General features: G+C 69.0%; 1 protein-coding gene across 4 annotated transcripts; it reads right to left on the reverse strand.

Moving 5' to 3' along the window:
- Nucleotides 1-1,468: 1,468 nt before the first annotated feature.
- Nucleotides 1,469-5,994, reverse strand: CBX8 (chromobox 8). 4 transcript variants are annotated; one of them, XM_075770411.1, is made up of 5 exons: nucleotides 5,854-5,994; nucleotides 5,370-5,413; nucleotides 5,082-5,147; nucleotides 4,917-4,983; nucleotides 1,469-4,740 (listed from the first exon to the last, which is right to left on the reverse strand). In XM_075770411.1, the coding sequence occupies exons 1-5, from the start codon at nucleotides 5,920-5,922 to the stop codon at nucleotides 3,901-3,903; spliced, it is 1,086 nt and encodes a 361-aa protein (XP_075626526.1). In that variant the 5' UTR covers nucleotides 5,923-5,994; the 3' UTR covers nucleotides 1,469-3,900. The 4 variants fall into 4 exon arrangements, with proteins under 4 accessions (XP_075626526.1, XP_075626525.1, XP_075626528.1 ...); XM_075770410.1 differs by having other exon boundaries at nucleotides 4,917-5,007; XM_075770413.1 differs by lacking the exon at nucleotides 5,370-5,413 and having other exon boundaries at nucleotides 4,917-5,007; nucleotides 5,854-5,978.
- Between the last annotated feature and the right edge of the window lie 14,312 nt (nucleotides 5,995-20,306).

A 20,306-nucleotide genomic window follows, 5' to 3' on the forward strand; every position in this document is an offset into this window, starting at 1 on the left:
GGAAAACACTAGGAGATGGTTATGTCGGGTGGGTTTTTTGTGTTTGTTGGGGTTTTTTTAATAACTTTTCCACTGCTCTTTTTTTTAGCATATCAATAAATATTTTTTTAAACTTTTCAGCCTGGTGTGGTCACTGCTCCGGGAGCATTTCCCCCCCCCCCCCCCGGGGGGCTGCCGCCGCCTTGTGAAGCCGCGTCCCCCCCGCCGGGGCACCGTGTTCTGCCCCTGGCCGTGGGGTGCCCCCCGGGCTGGGGACGGGGGATGCTGAGGGGAACCGGAGCCGGGCAACCCCCCACCCCCAGCTCCCCCCCGAGGGTCCGGGCAGGACGCGGCCCCCTCCCGGGCCCGGGCCCCGGCTCCTACCGGGTGGCTGAGCGCGGTCCGCCGGGCTCCGCTGCGGCTGGAGCTCCGCCTGCCCGGGGCGGGGGGGGGGCTCAGGTGCCTCCGCTCAGCCCCGGCCCAGCCCGGAGACCCGCCCGGCCGCCTCCAACCTGCGGGACCGGGACCGGGACCCGCCCGGGGGCCGCGCTCGGGCCGGGCCGGCCTGGGGAGGGCGCTGCGCGGCCGCGGGAGGACGCGGGGAGCGGCGGTTCCCCGGCTGCCGCGGCGGGGCGGAGGCCAAGCGGCCCCCCCCGGGGCTCCGCCGTCGGGGCTGCCGTCGGGGAGAGCAGAGCCGGGAGGCGCGGAGCCGCCCCGGCGGGGGATGGGGGGGGGGGGGGGGGGGCCGGCTCCTGCCAGCCCCGACCCGGGGGCTCCGCCAGCCGGTACCCCCCGCCCCGCCGTCCCCACCCCCTCCCGCCACGGCCCGTGTGAAAGGGCCCCCCCGCTGGGCCGGGGGAGAAAGGCGCCATTGTGCGGCCCTTTCTCCCGCTCCTCCTTGACACTCATTTTCCGCGCCCAGCCGCTGACAGCTCCCATAATGCGGGTCCGCGCCTTTCACCCGGCGGAGCAGAGAAAGGAGGTTAATGAGGACACAGCTCGAAACCCCCCACCAAAACCAACCCCCGCTCCGCCTGCGCGGCCGGGGCAGATTTGAATACAAAGGCCGGGCTCGCCGGTAGCCGCCGCGCCCCGACCCGCCGCCCTGCCCGCCCCGTCGGAAGGACGGAACGCCGCGGCCCGGGGCAGCGCCGGGGCCCGGCCCGGTACCGGAGCGCCTTCCCCGGGGGGCGGAGCGGCGGTCCCGGGGCTGTTCCTCGGAGGGCAGCCGCACACGGCGGCCGCCGCCGCCCCGTCCAGGCACCGCGGGACCCCCGAAGGGGCGGCCCCAGCCCTTCCCCCGGCCCCGTCGGGTCCCGGTCCCAGCACGGCCGCAGCTCCCCCTTGTCCGGGGGGAGGGGGGCGCAGGGCTGCCCGCCCCGTCGGGCTCCCACCAACCACCTCCCGCTCGTCCCGGGCACCCCCGGCCCCCACCTCACCCCATGGCCATAAAGGGAAGACAGACACGTTTCTATTTACAAAGTATATATTTAAACTCACATAAAAAGCAGGTCTCATATGGACATTCACGGCTGGCAGAAGACACGTAAGTTAAGCTTCACTTCTGAGACTGAGATTTAGCCAAATCGTTTTTGTACAAGTCTTAGATTTAAATAATTCACACACACACACCCCCCCACGCACACACACTCAGTATATACGTCGCTATATACATACACACATATACACCCACATGTATGTTTTGCTCCCTATACATGTGTGTCAGGACACACACATATACATGGGGCTGGAGCGAAGCACACCCAATCCCGCCCGCACCCCGGCAGGGCAGGAGCGCGGCTCCGGACTCTTTCGCAAAGGGAGGCACCTTCCAGCCTTGGCACGGGGGCAGCGGGAGGACGGGCAGCTCAGTCCCATCGTCATCCCTCCAACAACACACGTGTCCCCCGTCGGCTGCCCCTGGCACCGAAACGAACACATCGATTCTTCGTACAAACCAAGTTAAAAATCTCAAATTTACAAAATATGCCTTAAAAAAACCAACCAAACGAAAAAGCAACCAAACAAAAAACAACAGAAAACCCAACAACACCCCCAGAACTCGCAGAGATGGCTCCCTTTGTACAGTCAATACAGCATCCTCCTGCTAGGCCGGCTGACAAAGGTCCCCAAAGATGGACGGGGAAGGGACCAAGCAAGGTGGAGCCGCAGCTGGGCCCAACGGCGGAGGGCTGCTCCTTGCCCCAGCCCCTTTCCCCGCCATCAGGCCCCGTGTGCTGTCACCCCCCGTGCAGGAGCCTTTGGGAGCTCGGCTGGGGCAGCCGGCAATGATGAGGAAGGACGGGGGCGACCTGGCCCAGCCCCGGCGCTACTGGACAGATTTGTGCTTTCCAACCCACAGAGATGCTCAGACCAACGCGTCAGGACGGGGACGCCTCAACCGAAATCACAACACAGGTGAAGGACTCGCTCCCCACCCAGGTCAGGCTGCAACCAAGCTGGAGGAAGAAGGAGCGAGGGGAGCAGGGGGCTGCAGCCCCCACACCTCCCCCACGGCCGCCACTCGACCCGGCGGGGGAAAAACCTCTACACTTTGTTCAGAGCCACGAAACCCCATGGCCCTGCCCTGCCCCGGGGAGAAACTCGGCAGGGACCCCCAGAGCCAGGAGACATAACAGGCAAATAAACCACAAAAAGCCACCCGAGTCAGCAGGGCTGCTCACGCACGGGAATATTTTGCCTCTTGGCTATTGTTTAACTAGCATAAGAAAAGGGAAATATTTATTGTCTCTGAATGCATAAAGGTGGCTCTGGGATTTGTCAGAGATGTGGATATTACAAAACACTTTATCTGGAGTCTTCCAACAGTCTGAAGTGAACTGTGATCAGGGCAGGGGAAGGAATAAAAAATAATCCACTTTCTATAGCGGTATAAAGCATCTAAATATGGGCAGTGACATGCTACCCTCCCAAACCTCTCTGGCATTTCAGGAATGTAAACAGAGGGGTTTTTTCTTGGGTGGTAATTATTTTTTTTTTTCTTTAAAGTGGGTGGGGGAACAGAATCAAGCGACCAGACAAAATGAAAACAGATTCTCAGCTCAGTCCCATCTCCCACAACTGCTACGACAACTCTATTAAAGTGCATTTCAGTATCACCCCTCTCAGGAACATAACACACACAAACCTCCTCTTCCTTCACAAGAAAAGGTAATTCAAGTTAATACTCCGCTAGAACAGTTTTCGCCTTTTTATGGATTTCTGCTTTTCCCCACCCCAACTTTGTAACAACATTATTTTTTTTGTTAGACTGGAAACGCCCCCTCCCCAACAATACTGTAAATTCAAGTGCTTACTTCAACTGTCAAGGGCAACAGTTCGGGATACAGCACACTTGATTGTACAAGCAACACCTTATATCACAATCAAGAAATCAGGGCGCTTTGCCCTCCGAGGGAGTAACACTACCCCCTCCACCATCCATAGCATCATATGAAAAAGAATAGTTAAAAAAAACACAAACCCAGAACATAATTAGCTATGAACATCGCTCGTTATGTACACCGGCTCCTGCAACAGATGCATGAACTCCGTTCGTTCTCAGTTTTATTGTCCTTTCTAAGAGCAACTGAGCAGTCACTGTTGTCTCCATTTAAATAAAACAACTCAGAGTTGAAATATATATATAGATATATATATATGCATTTTTTCTTAAATAACATATTTACATCTAATAGAAAATATAACTCTAGAGATAATCTTTCCAACAAAATGTAAGATGTAAAAAAAAAAAAAAAAAAGAATGAGTTAATGAATTTAGGACAGTTTCTAAATCCTTTCCAGGAAAAAAAAAAAAAAGAAATAAAACAAAATAATAAAAAAAAGGCCCACCAAGCTCTAACCAAGCTCTTGTCTGGATCTGAGCGAAGAATACCCCAGCACCACCTCCGACAGACAAACTCATCGCTTCTCTTTAAAGAATCCTTGGTCCGTGCTGCTCTCCTTGATGGTGACGGTCAAAAAGTTAGAGGTCACATCAGTTACCACCACCTTCTCCAGGTTGTTGAGAGAGGGGCTCCAGGACTCCTCCTCAGGGTCCCCCAGGATCCTGGAGACGGGGATCCTGGCGATGAGGGAGGGCCGCCCTGCCTGGCCCCCCACGCCGTCGCGGTACAGGCTGCCCACGGCGCCCGGGCTCACCGCGCCGTGCAGGAGCTTGGGCCCACCGGGGTCCAGCCCCCCCTGCCCCTTGGGGTCCAGAAAGTCTGCCCGGTGCTTGGCCAGCCGGGGAGGGTAGGTCTCAGCGGCTCCCAGCTTGGCACCTGCCTCGGCTCGGTTGGGGCCGGGCAGGGCGCCGGGGAGGTCGGGGTCCTGCCGCCTGGCCAGCTGGATGACGCTGTGTCCCGAGCCGAACTTGGCCACCCCCGCTGCCGCCTCCTCCATCTTCCTGGCTTTCAGGTAGTCCCCCACCTTGTCCCCCGGGTCCCCCAGTTTCCTCTTGGAAGCATCCAGAGTCTCCGCCAGGTCCTTGTAAAGCTCCTTCCTGGGCTTCGGGCCTCTCTTTTTGGGGGTCTCCCCGGGTTTCTCCTCCACGCGGATCACCCGGTCCCGGATGCCGTCTCCCTTGGGGGTGCTGGTGCTGGAGCTGCCCTGGGGAGCCAGGGCTATGTTTCTGAGTCCTTCCCTAGCCCGGGACGTGGAGCCCAGCTCCTGGGGGGACCTGCCGGGATACGGCACCCGGATCCCCCTGGAAGAGTCACTGCGAAATTCATAGGTTTTGGCTTTCGCTTTTGCCTGGGCCTGCAAAGAAGATAAATCAACCGGTGACTTTATTATCCTGCCATCCGGCTGCGTAATTACAACTTACAAGACAAGAGGCCGCCTTTGCGAGGAGCATCCTCCACGGGGGCCGGAGAGGGCCCCGCTCCCCGCTGCGGCACGCGGCCCCGGCACGCACGGGGCTCCGGCCTCCTTACCTTTAGCAGGAAGGTTTTGGGCTTGGGCCCTCGCTTTTTGGGCCCGTATAGTTCCATTTCTCGCTCCCTAGAGGTGTTAAAAAAACCAAAGCTTCAATTCAGCATAGCTACAAGACAGCAACATATTTACAAGCACAAGAGCTACGGCTAGCAAAGGCCTTGTACCTCTCCTCAAAGGCTGCGAGCAGCCGGGCATCCAGGATGTTTTCCTCGGGTTCCCAAGTGCTGTACCTGGGGGGGGGGGGGGGCACAGAGAGAGGGAATGGCGTGAGGAGCCAGAAACAGAAAAGATAAATAAAATTAAAAAAAAAACAAAACACCACAATAAAAATACGGGCCATAAAGGAAGGGACCCAAGTTTCCTTCCCACTACAATGGAAGAGCAGGGCTGCAGCGAGCCGTCTCCCCGCAGCTCCCCGGCTGCAGAACCCCACGGACAAACGGCCGACTTACTTCTGAGACCAGCCCTTCCATTTTACGAGATATTCCATGCGCCCCTGCAGATGCAAAGAGAAAAATAAATATGCATGGAGGGAAACCGCGATAAACGCCCGCAACAAAGATACACCCGCGATTCCAGGCGTGCAACAAACACGCGCCCGCGGCGCGTGTCAAAAACAAGGGGGGGGGGGGGGGGAGCGGGGGGGGGGGGGATGCAACAACAACAACAAAAAAATTAAAATAAAAAATAACAAAACCCGGGGGGGGAGCGCAGCCTGCTAGGCAGGCAGCGGCGGAGCACGCCCGCCCCGCCGGCGGGGAGCGCCCGGGCATGCGGCGGCGGGGAGAAAGAGCCGCCCCCAGCGGGCGCCCAGCCGCAACCGGGCCGGGGCCGCCGCAGCGGCGGGGCCGGGGGAAGGCGCGGGGCCGGGAGGAGGGTGGGGGGGGAAGGGAAGGGGCGCGGGGCCGGCGGGGCGGGGGGGGTGGGGGCACCTACTTTGCGGATGCGGCGCTTGAGCAGGGCCTCGGCCGCGAAGACGCGCTCCCCGACGGCCGAGAGCTCCATGTTTACGCGGCCGCTCGCAGCACACAGGCAGCCGCCAGCGCAGCCCAGACCATAATACTCCGCCCGCTGACGTCAGCGCCGCGGCCCCCCCCCTCCCCGCCCCCCCCCCCCCCCCCGCACTTGTTGCTGGCGGAGCCGGGTGGAATATTCCGCCCGCGCCGCATTGGCCCGCGCGGCGGCCCCGCCCCCCGACGTGCGCCGCGTCCCGATGAGCGCGGGGCGGGGCCGGCGGCGGGGGCGCGCGGGGAGGGAGGGGGGCGGGATGCCCCGCCCCGCCCCGCCCCGCCCCGAGACACGCCCCGCCCCTGCTCGGGGAGGGGGGGGGCGGCACCGGCGGGAGGAGGCGCGGGGGGGGGGGGGGCCGCGGCGGAGGAGCGGGGGGAGCGGAGCACAAAGGCGCCCCGGGAGCGCGGGGAGGCGCTGCCGCCGCCGCGTCCCTCAGCCCCGGGGCCGGGCCGGACCGGTTCCCCGCCAGCACCTGGACGGGGCGCACCGGGGCGGGGCGGGGCGGGGGGGGGGGGGGAGGAAGCCCCGCGGGCCGTTCCCCGATGCTCTGCGGCCCGGCCCGGCTACCGGTGCTCGGACAAAGGGAACGGTGTCACGCACAAACCGCCCCGACCACGGTGGGTCACCACCCCCGCGGCTGCGACGGCCGTCCACGGAGACACGCGGTCCCGCGGGCCGCTGCTCCTGAGGGAGCGCGAATCCTTCCCGGCGGAATCCGCACCGGCGCACGGAGCTCGGCGGCCGCCGGTTTCCCCCCGGCTCCGCTCGCCAGGGGGCGGGGGGGGGGTTGGCTCCGGGGCCAGTGGGGCGGCCCCACGCGGGATTTGGTCCCTGTCACGCGTTAACTGTCGGCAAAGTGCCGTGGGTGCGCGGGTGGCACCGCGAAGCTGCCAGCCGGTACTGGGGCTGCCCCGGGCCCCCTCCCCGGCTCTGCCTCTCGCCCCGCCGCACCGGGAGCCGCCCGGGAGCCGTCGCCTTCTCCCACCCCGCGAGTCCGTCCCCGAGGCGGCCACGGGAGACCGAGACATGCGCGTCGGTCCCGGAGGTCCCAGGCGAGCGTTCCCCCGCCGTCAGCCGAGCGAGGTCCCGAACCGGCCCACCGGGGCTCCGGCAGCGCTTCAGCCCCGTCCCGCCGAGCGAAGCAGCTCCCGAGCCCGGAGGCAGCGGCGCGGCCGGGGCTGCTCCGCGAGTGGGATCCGCAGCAGCACGACCCGCTGCTGAGCCGACTTCTGCAGCCCCGTCCACGCGGGACGAGGCCAGGCGAGGCCTCTCGTGGGCCTGTGCCCCCCTCCCGTCTCCAGCCCTCCTCCGCTAAGCAGCGCGAAGCCGCGGGGGAGCGGGCCTCGGCGGCCGCTGAGCTCACGCGTGGAACACCCCACGGTGGGCGTGGCCCCGAGGATCCGGCTGCGCCTCCACTCCGGTAAATGCGACAGCGGCTGCTTCGCTCCGGGGCTCCGGTCGGGTTCCGGTTTGCCGCCGGGTCACCCGTGGCGGGGACGGCGAGACCAGCGCGGCTGCGGGACCATCTCCGCCGTGCGCCTGCTCGGGGCGGGGGCTACGAGGCACTTGCCTTCCCTCGGCCTGGGGCGCTGCCCGGAGGGAGCCACGGGCTCCAGGGTGCACCGGGACCGGCAGCGGGGACCGGAGGGCACCGACGTTGTCCCCGTCCCGGGGATCGTTGTCTCCCGGGGTTCCTGCCTGCCGCCGCGGTGCCCCTGCCCGGTCCCGCCGCCCGGGCGGGCAGGGAGCTCCACCGTCGGTCACGGCGGCAACGGTTCCCCTGCGGCGGGGAGGACACGGGTGGGGGACCCTGGGCCCCCGCCAGCAGCGCCGGGGACTGGAGCCCCGCGGCCCCACGGGGGAACGCCCGGGGCGCATGGGTCGGGTCTCCGCGGGCAGAGACCTCCTCCCGCCGCCGCTGATCGTGGTGAAGACGCGCCCACGGGAGGAGGCGGGAGGTTTCCACCCCGCGGCTCCCGTGGGCTCGCAGCCCCACGCCTCCAGCCCCGCGGGTTTTGCGCGGAGCGCGGCGCTGGTGCGGAGGGGCCGGGCGGCGGGAACGCACCCCCCGCGCCCTCCCGGCTCCCGGCCAGCGGCGTCCCAGGGAGTTTTTCGTTAATGTCGAATTAATAGTTGTTAATTACGGCAGGTGGCGGGGCGGCTCCTGAATTGGCGTGGACGCGGCGGCCCGGGTCCCGCTCCCGGGAAGGCAGAAGAAAGATCCGGGGGGAGCGGGCGCAACGCCCGGCCGGGGGGGCGAGGGGCCGGGCCGGGCCGGGGGGGGGGGATGGATCGTCCTCCCGCTCCCGACGGTGCCGCCGCCCCCGCCGCGCTCCGCTGCTCGGGGCTCCCCGTCCGCAGCGGGGCCGTGCGGAGCCCATCCTCGTGGCCGCGGGGGTGCTGAAGCTCGGGGAAAGGGGTGCTTGCCCCGTACCTCCGCTGCCGGTGTCCCCGGTGCAGGTGGGAAGCACGGTCTCGGGGCCGAGCCTCCCCGCACCGAAGCCGCACGGGAGCCCTGAGGGGCCGCGGAGCTCCCGGCTGAGCAGCCGCCTCTGCCCCGTCTCCTGAGCGCGACTCCGCGGAGCCCCACAGCCACGCGTGGACGTGGACAGGGGAAAGGCCGCGGCTGTAGTTGCCTCCTGCGCGGGCAGCAGCGGAAGGAACAGCTCCATCCCCCGCCGTGACCCACGCGGCACCCGCCCGGGGCCGGGGCTGGGCTCTCGGTTGCGGTGCGGGGGGGGGCAGGGAGAAAGCGAGATGCAAACGAGAACGGCGCGGGGAAAGCAGCGGGGAGCGACAGCCGCTGCGTGGGGACCCAGCCGGAGCCCCCGTGTCGTGGGCGAGCCAGGGCCGGGGCTGCGGGCGCTCCTGGGGGTCCTTGCCCGGAAGGAGAAGCGGGACGAAGCCGCCCCGGCGCCGCGGGACGAGACAGCGGCGGCCGGGTCCGTCCCCGGCTCTCCCGGGCCGTTCCTCCCGCTGCCGGAGGGGGCCCGGGGACCGCCCCCCCCCAGCCCGGGGCCGGCGGCGCTGCGGAGTCCCTCCCGCCCGGCCGTGCCACCGGGAGCAGGAGCGGAGCCCGGGCACGGGCCGCCCTCCACGGTCTCGAGGTCAACGGCAGAAGCTGCGTGGGCGCCCCACGGGCTGTCGGCCGGGGGGGGGGGGGGGCCGCTCTCCCCCGCGCCCCCTCTGCCCCCGCCTGGCCCCGGCCCTGCCCCGGGGTCCCGGAGCTCAGCGCCGACTCGGGGACGGCTCCGGCCCGCCGAGGGCGCGTGCCGCCGCGGCAAACCCCGTTTCCGCCCATTTGACCCCAAATCCACCCCTCGGCCGCCGGATCTCCGCTCTCCCAGCCCGGACTCGTGCGATGAGCTCCTCGGGGCTCAGCGGGCCGCCTCGGGGCAGAGCGCCCGGCTCCCTCCTCGTTTCTCGCTGTGCGGGGGCTTCCACGGCTGCGAGCTTTGCAACGAAACCGGGGGGCTACTGCCCCTCCCGGGACCGCTCGTGCGGGCGGCGAGGCGACCACGCGTGTCCGAGCGCGGCTGAGCCGGGGGCGGCGGCGGGCCGGGAGGGCGCTGGCTCCAACCCAACCGCCGGCACGATCGATCGCCGCGCCGCAGCCGGGCTCTTCCCCGCGGCTTCCCGTGCGCCCCGGCGACCGTACTGCTCCGCCCCACGGATACCCACGCTCGGGACGGCTAGGATCCAGCCCAGCTCCCGGTCCGGCCTGGTTCCCCGGGCGACCGAGGCTGCCGGTGCCGGTCGAGACCCGGCTACGCCACGGTCGCGCTCCCCCCGTGTCCCCTTCTCCTGAGAGACCCGAGCATGGCCCCAACGCTGAGACCGCGGGGGGACGCGGGGGGCAGAGCAAATCGCCCCCTCGGCAGAGCCACAGCGCCTGCGAGTCCCCGGACCGACCCCGCGGCCGGGCCGGACCTTGTGTCCCGGGAGAGGCACCCTGCAGCACGGCCGGGCCGTGGGTACCGCCAGGCACGGCAGAGCGCTCCTCGGAGCCCCATTCCACGCGAGCTCCCTGCGTGCGTGGACACCCCCCCCCCCCCCGCATCCTCGGGGCGGCCGGCCCCGGGTTCTCGACCCGCCCCACCGCCCGGTTCGGTTCCGGGCATCTCCCCACCCGGTCCCATTCCCGAACCGTGCGGGAAAACGATTCCCTCCACCGATAGCTGAACGGAGCCAGGACGAGCTTCGGGGCAAATTCACGGCCCCCCGGACCGGTACCGGGCTGTCCCGGCGGGGCGGGCGTGGCCGCGGGGACCCTGCGGCACCGCCGGCCCCCGCCGCCCCCCGGCCCTGCCCCGGGCTGGGGGCAGCCCGGCCGCCGTCACGCTGCCTTTTCGTTTCCGAGCAGCTGGGTGCGAAGCGGGGAAGCAGCGACCGGCCCCGAGCGGCGGCACCTGCACCCCACGCGGGAGGGGGAAGCCGGGGCAGGACCGTTCCCCCCGCGGGACCGAGGGCGGGCCCGGAGACGGGGCCATACGCGGAGCTGCGGTCACACGTGGGGTCGCAGCAGGTGGGACGGGGCCGCCCGCGTTTCATAACTCTTTACCCCGGGGCACGGTGCTGCCGTGCGCCCTGACCCCCGGCATCCCCCGGTGCCGCCGAGGCTGCTGCCGGCGGGGCCGCGGGGGCGGCCGCTGTACGGAGCGAGGGGACACCCGGTCTGGAGAGGGGAGATCTCAGGGGGTGCCCGGGCGTCCCCGCGGGGCCGCTCCTTCCCACTCCTCGCAGCCCAGGAATTCCTGTGCGAGGAAGTTTTCGTGACGACCTGTTTTCGACATCGAATTCGGGCCCGGGCAGGGCTTCCCCGGCGGCTCCGGAGCCCAGGGCCGCCGAGGGGAGGCAGCGCGCCCCGGTGGGCAAGGCTCAGGGCTCGGCGGACCCCGGGAGGGCACCGGGCACGGCTGCTGCCCCTTCCCTCGGGACCGGCGGGGCCGCGGAGAGGAGCTCGGCGCGGCCGGAGGCAGCGGGATCGGGGAGGGGGCAGCGAGAAGGGGAGGATGCGGGCAGGGTGTGCCGGGGGGGGACAGCTGGGACAGGCAGGACGTGGGGGGCTCCCTCAGGGCAGGCAGCTCCCCTCGGGACGGCCGCCGGGCACCGCTCTGCGCGGGTGCGGAGCGGTCTCCGCTTCCCCCTGCGCAGTGGTGCGGCCCCGCCGCCGCCCTCCGCCCGTCCCGGAGCCTCCCCCCGTCTTCTTCCGGCCGAGGTCCCCCCCCTCGCCCAGGTGCCCGGCGCTGCTCTCGTTCCGCCGGGGCTCGGGATGGAGCCGCCGCGACAGGAGTCCGTCCCCTGCGGGACACGTCCGCGGAGCCTCCGCGTCCGGGGATCCCCCCCCCCCGGGCTGCGCTGGCGGAAACACGCCGAGCACCCGGGCTCGGGCCGCAGCAGTGGGCGCCTGGGCAGGGCCGCTTCCCTCTGCCCCGTCGGTCGTTATCCCCCGGTTACCAGGGCCTTGGCCACCTGCCCGCTCCGGGGAGGTGCAGCCCCCAGCCGGGCCCCACCGCCGCCCCGGGACCGAGCCGAGCATCCTCCCCGGGGCAGCCGGGACCGGGGTGGCGGTGCTGAAGGACAGCAGCGGCGCCGCCGACCGGGGGGGGCCGAGCCCCGTCTGCCGCCCTCCGGCCCGACCCGGTCCGGTTCGGCCCCCGGGAGCGGGGAGCGGCGGGGGCGGCAGCGGGCGCGGCCCGGGCTCGTCCCCAGGGTGCCGCACGGAAACGCGAAGCTTCCCGGTGCGGCCCCACCGTCCCGATTAATTCCAGGTGCTTTCCATAGGTGGCACCGTCCTACTGGAAATGGCGGCAGCGGCCGCCGCGCAGCCAGCGGCGCTCCCGCCACCCCCGGGGGGCACTGCCGCCCCCTCCTCCCGGGGGACACCCCCCCCCCCCCCGCACCGCGGGTTTCAGCAGGGCGAAGCGCCCGCAGGAGGCTCCGGGAGCTGTGCCAAGCTCCCCGGCCCCGGGGCGGTGCGGGGGGTGGGTGGGGGGGGTGTCTGCCCTCCGCGGTCCCCACGGGGGAGAGCAGCCGCCGTCCTCTCCCGGAGCACACACCCGCGAACAGTCGGAGAGTCTCTCACGTCGGTCTTGCGCGTGGGAGCCGCCCCACGCCTGTCCCCTCCCCAGCAGGGCCCGTGGGGGGCTCCGGGGAGGCTGAGCGGGGGGGGGGGGGGGGGTGTCCGCGCCCTGCGGGGAGCACGCACGGGGAGCCCTGAGAGCCCACGGGGAAGCACCGACTCCCCGTTTCCAGGCGTGCCGACACGCACCGAGAGCCGCTCGTCGGCCGCGGCCCCGGGGCCGCCCCCCTGCAACGGCGCCGCTCCGCGCCGCGGGTCGCACCGAAACCCGTGTGCGAGGAAAGTGCCGCTCCCGGGGGCGAGGCGGGGCGGGGGGGCGCCGCTTTATCGCCCCTCGCCAGGCTGCGAGCGCTCTGCACAAAAGACCTTTTGTTTCCGGAGTTTCTGAATTTGCTGATTATTTGTAGGAACATAAATAAGGTTGTTTGCAGAGGGGGGGGCGAAGGAGGAACTGACCGAGCGCTGCGTCGGGCGAGGAAACCTGAACGTTTCGGGATATTCCTGCCCCCCCCCGCCCCGTTTAACCGGCGGGGCTCCGTCCCGCCCGCGCTGCTGCCCACGTCGGTGCCGCGCTGCTCGGCCCGCAAGGACGGCAGAAGGACGAATCTGCTCCCCCGCGGCTCCGGCTGCAGCGGCCACGGAAGCACCACGAGTGGGCAGGGACCACCCGACGGCCCCGCCGGGGCGAGACGGACCGCGGTGCCCGACCCCGTCGCTGTGCCAGCGGGAGCAGCGGGGCCGGTGCCGCCGGGGGCGATCTCAGCTGGGATGTGACAGATGACACGGGGAGCGACTGGAACGGCCCGGCCCGGCCCCGGCCCCGGCCCCGGCCCCGGCCCCGGCCCGGCCCTGCCCGCTCGCGGGCGGCCCCGCGACTCTGCGTTTAACAAAAGCAATTAGAGGTGAAACACGGTCCATTTGCGTTGCACCTAGTGACCGGCGGCGGCTGGCCCCGGGCGGGGGGGCGGCATCTGCGGCGGGGCCCGTCCCGCTCCCCGGCCCCGGCCCCGGCCCCCGCCCGCCCCGTCCCGCCGCCCCGGCCCCGCCCACCCCGCACAAGGTAGATGCTGTATTTAGGTTCATGCCCTTATATGGCGATGAGCGCGGCGCCCCGCGGATGGCGCGCACCATATAAGGAAGCGGTGCCAGAGCCCGGGGTGAGCTGGTGAGCGCTCATTGGCCCGTCGGTATCGCAGCAACCGGCTCTCACGAGTGGAACGGCCTCGCGCCCCCTCCCGCCCACCCCGCGGGGCCGGGACCACCCGTGGGCGTGGGGACGGAGCTGACACCCCCCGCTCCCACGGGTGAGCCCGACGGGCCCCCCCCCCTCAGTGTGCACGCCCCGCCCGACCCCCGGTGCCGCCTCGCTGCCCCTTCCCGCCCCGGGGCTCCCGGCCGGGCCGCCCCGCCGCACGCTGCGGGAGGAGAGGCTGTAGAGCCATCGTCCGTGGGCACCGACGGCACGCGGGAGCCCACGGCGCCTCTGAAGTGCGGCGGAACCGCCGCTTCCTGCCCTGTCCCCGCAAGGCGGGTCACGGAGGAGACCGCGTCCGTCCCACTCGCGGTGGAACGCCCGGCGGGGAAGGGGCGGCGGCGGGGTGGACGGGTCCCAGGGGGCCGCGGGCCGGGAGAGACGGCGGGACGGAAAGACACGCAGGCCCCCCCCCCCCGCTCCGCTCCGGCCAGCGGCAACACGGGACCATGCGTGGGCAGGGGGAGCAAGGAGCCGCGGCGCTGCGCGGACACGGGTGACCTCGATGCAGCACACGCACACCGGGGGGCTTCTCTGCCCCCAGTTGCGGGCAGCCCCCGGTTGCGGGCAGCGGTGCGTGGACGGGGGCGGCTGCGCGGGGCAGTGGCCACCCGTGAGGCACCGGCGTCCTGCGCACCGTGCGTGGCAGCAACGGCGGCTTCCGCGCACGCCCGCCCGGCGCGGTAAAGCACCTTCCCGTGCCCAGCCGCCACGGTGCGGACCGGCAGCGACAGCCCTCCCGACCCCCCCCGCGGCCTCTCTCCCGTGGGGGAAAGACCACCCCAGCCCCGTTCCCACGCTCGTGTTTTTGGGACGTCCCCTCGCCCCGCGGACACCCGAGAAAAGCACCGGCGGGGAGCGAAACCTCCGGCTGCGCGACGGAGAGGCAGCGCAGGCGCCAGCGTGCACCCACGCGTGCCCGCTCCGGCACCGTGGGCAGGCGCCGGGAGGCGGCCGCCGTGGCGGGCGGGGGGCGGTGGCACGGCGAGGGGCCGCAGGGTCGAGTTTTCGTTGCGGCTTCGCCGCGGAGCCGGTGCCGGTGCCGTGGCCGAGCCGCGTCCCCCCGCCCCGGTTTTATTTATTTTTATTTCGACTTTATTTTAACCGAGGGCGAAACCGGGCGCTGCGGGAGCGGCGGGGGGGCGCGGGGCACCTCCGGCGAGGCGGGCTCCGGGGGGGGGGGGGGTGACCGGCCCGCCCCTCCGCCCCCGGCCTCGGGGCCGCCCCTGCTCTCCGCCTCGGCGGGCACCGGGCGGGGGCTGCCGGCACGTGCCGTCCCGGCGCCGCGGCGGGCCGGGCGCGATCGGGGCGGGCTGCCCCGCGCCCCCCCCCCCCCCCCCCCCGCCGCGCCGCAGGTGAGGCCCCGCCGAGGACGTTCCACGCCGTTCGCCGGGCTCCACCGCGCCGGGGGCTCCGCTCCGGTTCCGTCGTCCCGCGGAGCCTCCGGCCGCCAACCGCCTGGCCCGGGGCTCCCCGGGGGGAGGGGGGGGGGGTCGCGGCCGGCGAGGAGGTCCGCGCCGCTGCCTTGCCGTATCCCCCCCCCGCCATGGCAGGATTCAGCGGGCTTCGCCGAGCAGCCATTTTCTGCAGCTGCGTCTCCACCGGAGCTCTGCCGGGCGGCGGGGCCGTGCGGCGGCACAGCCCGGAGGGGGCCCCCGCCCCGCTGCCTGCCGCCGCCACCGACGCCCCGAGCCCGGCCGGGCGGTGCTGGGGGCCGGCCGGGCTGCGCTGCAGGGCTCGCCGTGACAATCCCACCCTTTCCCCGCCATTTTGTTACCGTGCTGGCGTTTTCCCAAAGCAGAGACAGAGCGGGAGCCTTGGGAACGGGCCCCCGTTGTGTCGGGGCGGGCGACCCCCCCGGCCCGGGGCCCCGCTCCCCTCCGCCCCCGCGGCACCGCACCTGGCAGCGGGGCAGGTCCCGGGACGCCCGGCTGCCGCCGGCTCCTTCCCACCAGGATCGCCCCGCTCCCCTTCGCGCCCCGCGCACGCAGCAGCCGCGGGTCGTGGCTGTCTGGGTCCACGCAGGACCCGGTCACGCAGGGCTGACAGCGGTATCTGCGCTGCTGTCCCCGGGCGAGGGAGCCCGGAGCGCGGCACCAGCCTCCCTTCCCGATGGGCCGGGGACGCGGCGCTGGTCGTCTCTCCGCCCGCCCCACGGGCAGTGCAAGTGCCCCCACGGCCGTGGGAACCATCCCGTCGGGGAAGGTCCGCCCCGGGGCCGGGCCACCCGGTGCAGCGCCCCTCAACCTTTCCCGGTTCCGGTGGCGGTACCGGCTCCCCACGGGACCAGCCGAAACGCCCTCACGGGAAGCCCGTGGGAATGACGACGGGGAGTGGGTGGCCCACGCGAGGCCGGGGGGGCTCAGCGGGGCGAGCGGCACGGCCAGCCCGGCGGGCAGGGCGGCGCGGGGGCGGGAGGCGGCCGGGCGAGCCGCGGGGCCGTGCCGGGGGCGTGGGGCAGGACGGCGGACACCCGACGGGCCGGGCCGGTGCCTCCACCCACGCGGGGGTTGATGAACACCGGCGACAGACACCAACCAGGGGACACAGCGGGGCTGGGTGCGTGTCCCCCGCCCCACGGCAGCATTCCTGGGCTGTGGCACGGCGCGGGAGAACCGAGCGCGGCGGCGGCGGCGGCAGCTGCCCCGTGCGAGCTGGAGCGGAGCGCGGCGGGGCCAGTCCGTGCCCCGGGCTGGGCCTCCGGAGCCGAGCGGCGGCCGAGGGAGGAGAAGGGAGCGGGGAAGGAGGGGGGTTCCCGCAGTGCTGCAATGCAGCGCCGCGCCGAGAGCCGAGCCCGCCGGCCCGGCAGCGCTCCGCCGCCCCGCCGCTGCTGCAATGCAGGTGTGAGCAGCGCGCCGCGCCGCGCCGGGCCGGGCCGGGCCGAACCGGGCGGAACCGGGCCGGGCATCCCGTGCCCCGCCGGGCCGCCCCCCGCCTCGGCCACGCCGGGCTTCGGCTCTCCCCCGCTTTCTCGCCCCCGTTTCGTTTTCCTCCCGCTCCTGCCGGGGCCGCGGGACGTTTCCTCCGTCGGCGGGACGCAGCCGACCGGTGTCCCCGGGACCTCCCGCCCGCCCTGTGTTTGCCGAGCCGAGCGCCTCATCCTGCCCCCGGCGCTGGACGCCTGCAGGGCACGTTAGCAGGCACCCTGGCCCTCCCACCTCCCGGCTTCTCGCCGCGGCTCCCCCCGACGCCGGGACCGCTGCGAAGCCCCCGGTGCTGCGTCGACTCGGTGCGGATCCCCGGTCTCTGCCCGGATCTGCTCCAGCGTCTCCTGGGGAAAACGCCCCCCCTCCCCACGTCTGTCTCCGGCCCCCCACCCTCGCGTCTTCTGAGTCGGTGCTTCGCCCCGTCCCCGCTCTCCTCTCCCCGCTGCAAACAGCGCTGCATGTCCCACGCGGGACCCCGGGATGGGGGGGTCCCACCTCCGCTCCGCTCCCCCGCGGCAGGCGTCTGACACATGGACACGCACCGGGGGGGGGGGACGGAACGACACACGCAGCGCCGCGGCCGCGTGTGGGAGCCGCCGGGGACGGGCAGCCCCACGCCGCAGCCCCGCACCCCGCTCCGCCGGGCTGCACCGCCGGCCGGTACCCCGAGGTGTGCGGTGCTGTGCGGGCACGGTTGCCAGTGAAACACTCGAGTGCCCTGGAGAGGAAGAATTCATCTTATAAAAGTCAAAGCTGATAAATACACAAACCCAGCAGGGCAAGGCGGGTCACAGGGGGGCATAAAATAGCGGGGTGCGGGGGGGTGGGGGGCGTCTGAAGACTGGGAGGGGCAGTGAAATCACCCGTCCCTGTCCCACAGGCTGTGGAGTACATCGGACCCTGTGGCTGAACGGCAGCAAAGCTCCGAGCGATGCCACGCAGCCCCGATTCCTGCCCTCCCACCTGGATTTTTTCTGACGCGGTGAAAATGGCACCAGCCAGCTCCAGCTACTGCCGGTGCGGACTTCAGCCGCTGGATCCTGTTGTGTCTTCATTTACTAGATGAAAGCTCAGCTGAGACCCTGAATTTCTTCGCCGTGTAGAGGAGGTTCACGGGCTGATCAAAACGTCCCTAACCTGCCCGTTGAGACGCCGAGCGGCCCCACCGCCTCCGGCTTCCCGGGCTCTCCGCGCCCTCACGGCATCCCTCTGCCTCTTTTCCGGCTCCTCGCCAATATTTCAGTATCTCTCTTCAGCTACCGGAGACTGTGTTACACGCGAGAGCGGGCTCACCAGTGCCACACACCGAGGCAGTACCGCCAGCCTGCTCTGCCTTGAATTTCCCCTGCAAACACGGGGAATCCTCCTCCTCCTCCTCCTCCTCCTCCTCCTCCTCCTCGGTGCTGTCCCCGTCCCTGCCGCCGGCCCTCCGTGTGACACAGCTCCGGTGGCCCGGCGGGGCCGAGAGAGCGGCCGTAAGCGGTGGCCCTTGCCCCGGAGGTTTATGTTGGAACTGCTTCCCGAAGGGGGAGGGATGCGGGTACGGAGCGATCCCTGGCCGCAACCCCCGCACCGGTGCTGGCGGGGAGCAGAGCAGCTCCCGGCCGCCCCCCCGGGCAGGTTCAGCCCTTGGCTCCTCCTGGCTGTGGTCCCTCTCCACAGAGGGGCGGGGGGGGGGGGGGGCGCTTTGGGAGCCCACCCCTCCGCGGCGGGGGAAGGTCCTGCGGCCCCGAGGGCAGGCTGAGCTCCGCAGCCCCCCCCAACCAAACCGCTGCCGGGCTGGTTCTCTGCAGCAACCCTCCGGTTACCGCATCCTCTTTTGGGATTCAGCATCTCGCAGACCCAGTCCCACACCATCCCATAGCGATTCCCCGTCCCTTGGAAAAACCAGGTCGCACGGTCCGTGCCCAGCACCTCGGCTGAGCGCTCTCAGCAGCCCGCGTCCTCGGAGGTCCCTTTATTTACGGCCTCTGTGCCATCTCCCCCCTTGGCGTTATGTCCTCCAAGCACATGGGATGTTGCACCATGCAGCGAATTCTCAGTTACGGGTAATGGATGTGCACAAGGCAAAGGTAAAATTGCCTTTCCGGGGAAAGAAAAAAACAGTTCAGCCTGTTAGTCCGAAACCAGAAAAGACAATGCCACGGCCAAGACTTATCTGTCACATACTCAGGCGAGAGATGGAAGGAATTCCTGTGATAATGCTCGTCTCTGCTCAGCCGTTGCTGCTGAACCACAAATTGCTGCTTGCAGCACAAACTATGGAAATGTGATACGTTAGATTAGATGTCTTCTTGTTGGGTCTCCGCACTGCGTTTGCTAGGAGTTATTTCTGAGTCCTGAGAGTTAAAGCATCTTCAAGAAGCAGAGCATCAAACGCTGGAAAAAGTGGGTCTGCTTCAGGTTGCAGAGGTACAAAAATGAAAAACATCAGGAAAGCAGATACCGTGGAGCGAGTGAAGAATTTTTCAAAGCGGAGAGGGACACCCGGGGAGGGCTCTTCCCACCTCGGGTTAAAAATGGCTCAGGGTCAGGTTGAGCCCTTCAACTCCAGATAAGACATCATTCCACCAGCCAGCCGGGGAGAGTCAGAGCAACCGCCGGTGTCTGACCACCACATCGTCTTCTCGGCATAACCCACCATGAATCTCCCTGTTTTATCTGCTGCTGGTGACTTCACGTGTCAGAAGGACACGGGCGGAGGAAGGATAGTGTCACGGCTGGACCCAACGCACGCAGAGGCCAGTGGCTGTAAAATGCATTCCTGATGGTAAAATGACAGCCTGGCTTGCACCGCACTGCAAATGGATGGGTACATTCGGGGACAACGTTTCATCCTTCATTTTTTCAAGCCATGCAGAATTACTAACGTATGTGAAAATTAACGTTTACTAGCATATGTGAAAATTATCATTTATTTTGTGCTTTGAGATGCTTTGGTGGCTCTCTGATACCCAACAAACCTTCCCTCTCCAAAGCTTATATTTGGTATTTAAAAGAACCTGACGCTCTTTCTCTCTCCCCCCCCCCCAAATATAAATTATCTCTTTTCTCAAGTCCCTGTGGCTCTGAGCTCTGAACAGCTCCACGAACAGTGACTTTGCGGAGTGCATTCCCCTCTGCAGCATCAGCGGTGGGAACGGGCGTCTCCCCTCGGAGATGGGGAGATACCAGCGCAGAGACCCAGAAATTCGGGGCGCGGGGGGGGGGGGGGGGAGAAGGGAACGGACGACGGGACCCCAAACCTCCAACCCCCATCTTCTGCAGTCACGGTGCCCAGGCTGGCACAAAGGGCCGTTCCAAGGTTTCCTCGCTGCTCGCCCCCAGCCTCGGGACCCACCGGGGGGGAGCTGCCCGCCGCTGCCCGCCCCGCCCGGCGCAGCCTCACCCGCCCCCACCGCCCAAGTTCTCCCGGTGCAGTTTTGCCTTCCCCTTTCCCAGCATGCCGTTTGGGGGGGTTAACCCTTGCCGCATGGCAGAGCCCACGCCTGCAGCCGAGCGTGGCCATTTTAGCCCGCAGGCTCGCCTCCCCTCCGCGCTGACGGCAGCTCTGCTCCCTGCCCCGCCGGCTGCTCGCCCCCCGGCCCCAGGGCCTGCTCCTTACTCTCTAAAGCGGCTGGGGACAGATCCTGCCTCGGGGCTGGCGTGGCGATGCCCGCACGGTGTGACACGGCACCGCGGAGCATCACCCCGGCCGGGGCTGGACCAGCCTGGTCCCACCTGGGCGTCCCCGAGCTGGTGCTCGCCCCCCACGCTCGCCCGGCCACCGCCGGCACCGGGCGGGAGGGAAACGTTGAGTTTGAATTTCCACCCCGGCCTCTGCTGCTCACAGCTCTCAGAGCAGCTCGTGGTCGATTTTCCATCTTTAGCTTCGGCCGAGAGGGAGCTTTTGAAGTTTGCGTCACCCTGGTTTTCCTATTCTTGTGCTTCATGAACGAAAGAAACCCAGTCCCCACGCTGCGCGTCAGCGAGAGGGGAAAGGGGCAAACCCGAGTGGGGCAGGGCCCTTCCCTGGGCAAAACCCCGGGTGGGGGCGGCTGCTCCCCCCCTGGAAGACCTGGGCTGTGGCTCCTTTCACGGCTGTTACCAAACACCACCCTTCCTTGTGCTGGGCATC

The sequence above is a fragment of the Balearica regulorum genome, chromosome 18 (genome assembly GCF_011004875.1).
Source record: "Balearica regulorum gibbericeps isolate bBalReg1 chromosome 18, bBalReg1.pri, whole genome shotgun sequence".
Taxonomy (NCBI): Eukaryota; Metazoa; Chordata; class Aves; order Gruiformes; family Gruidae; genus Balearica; species Balearica regulorum.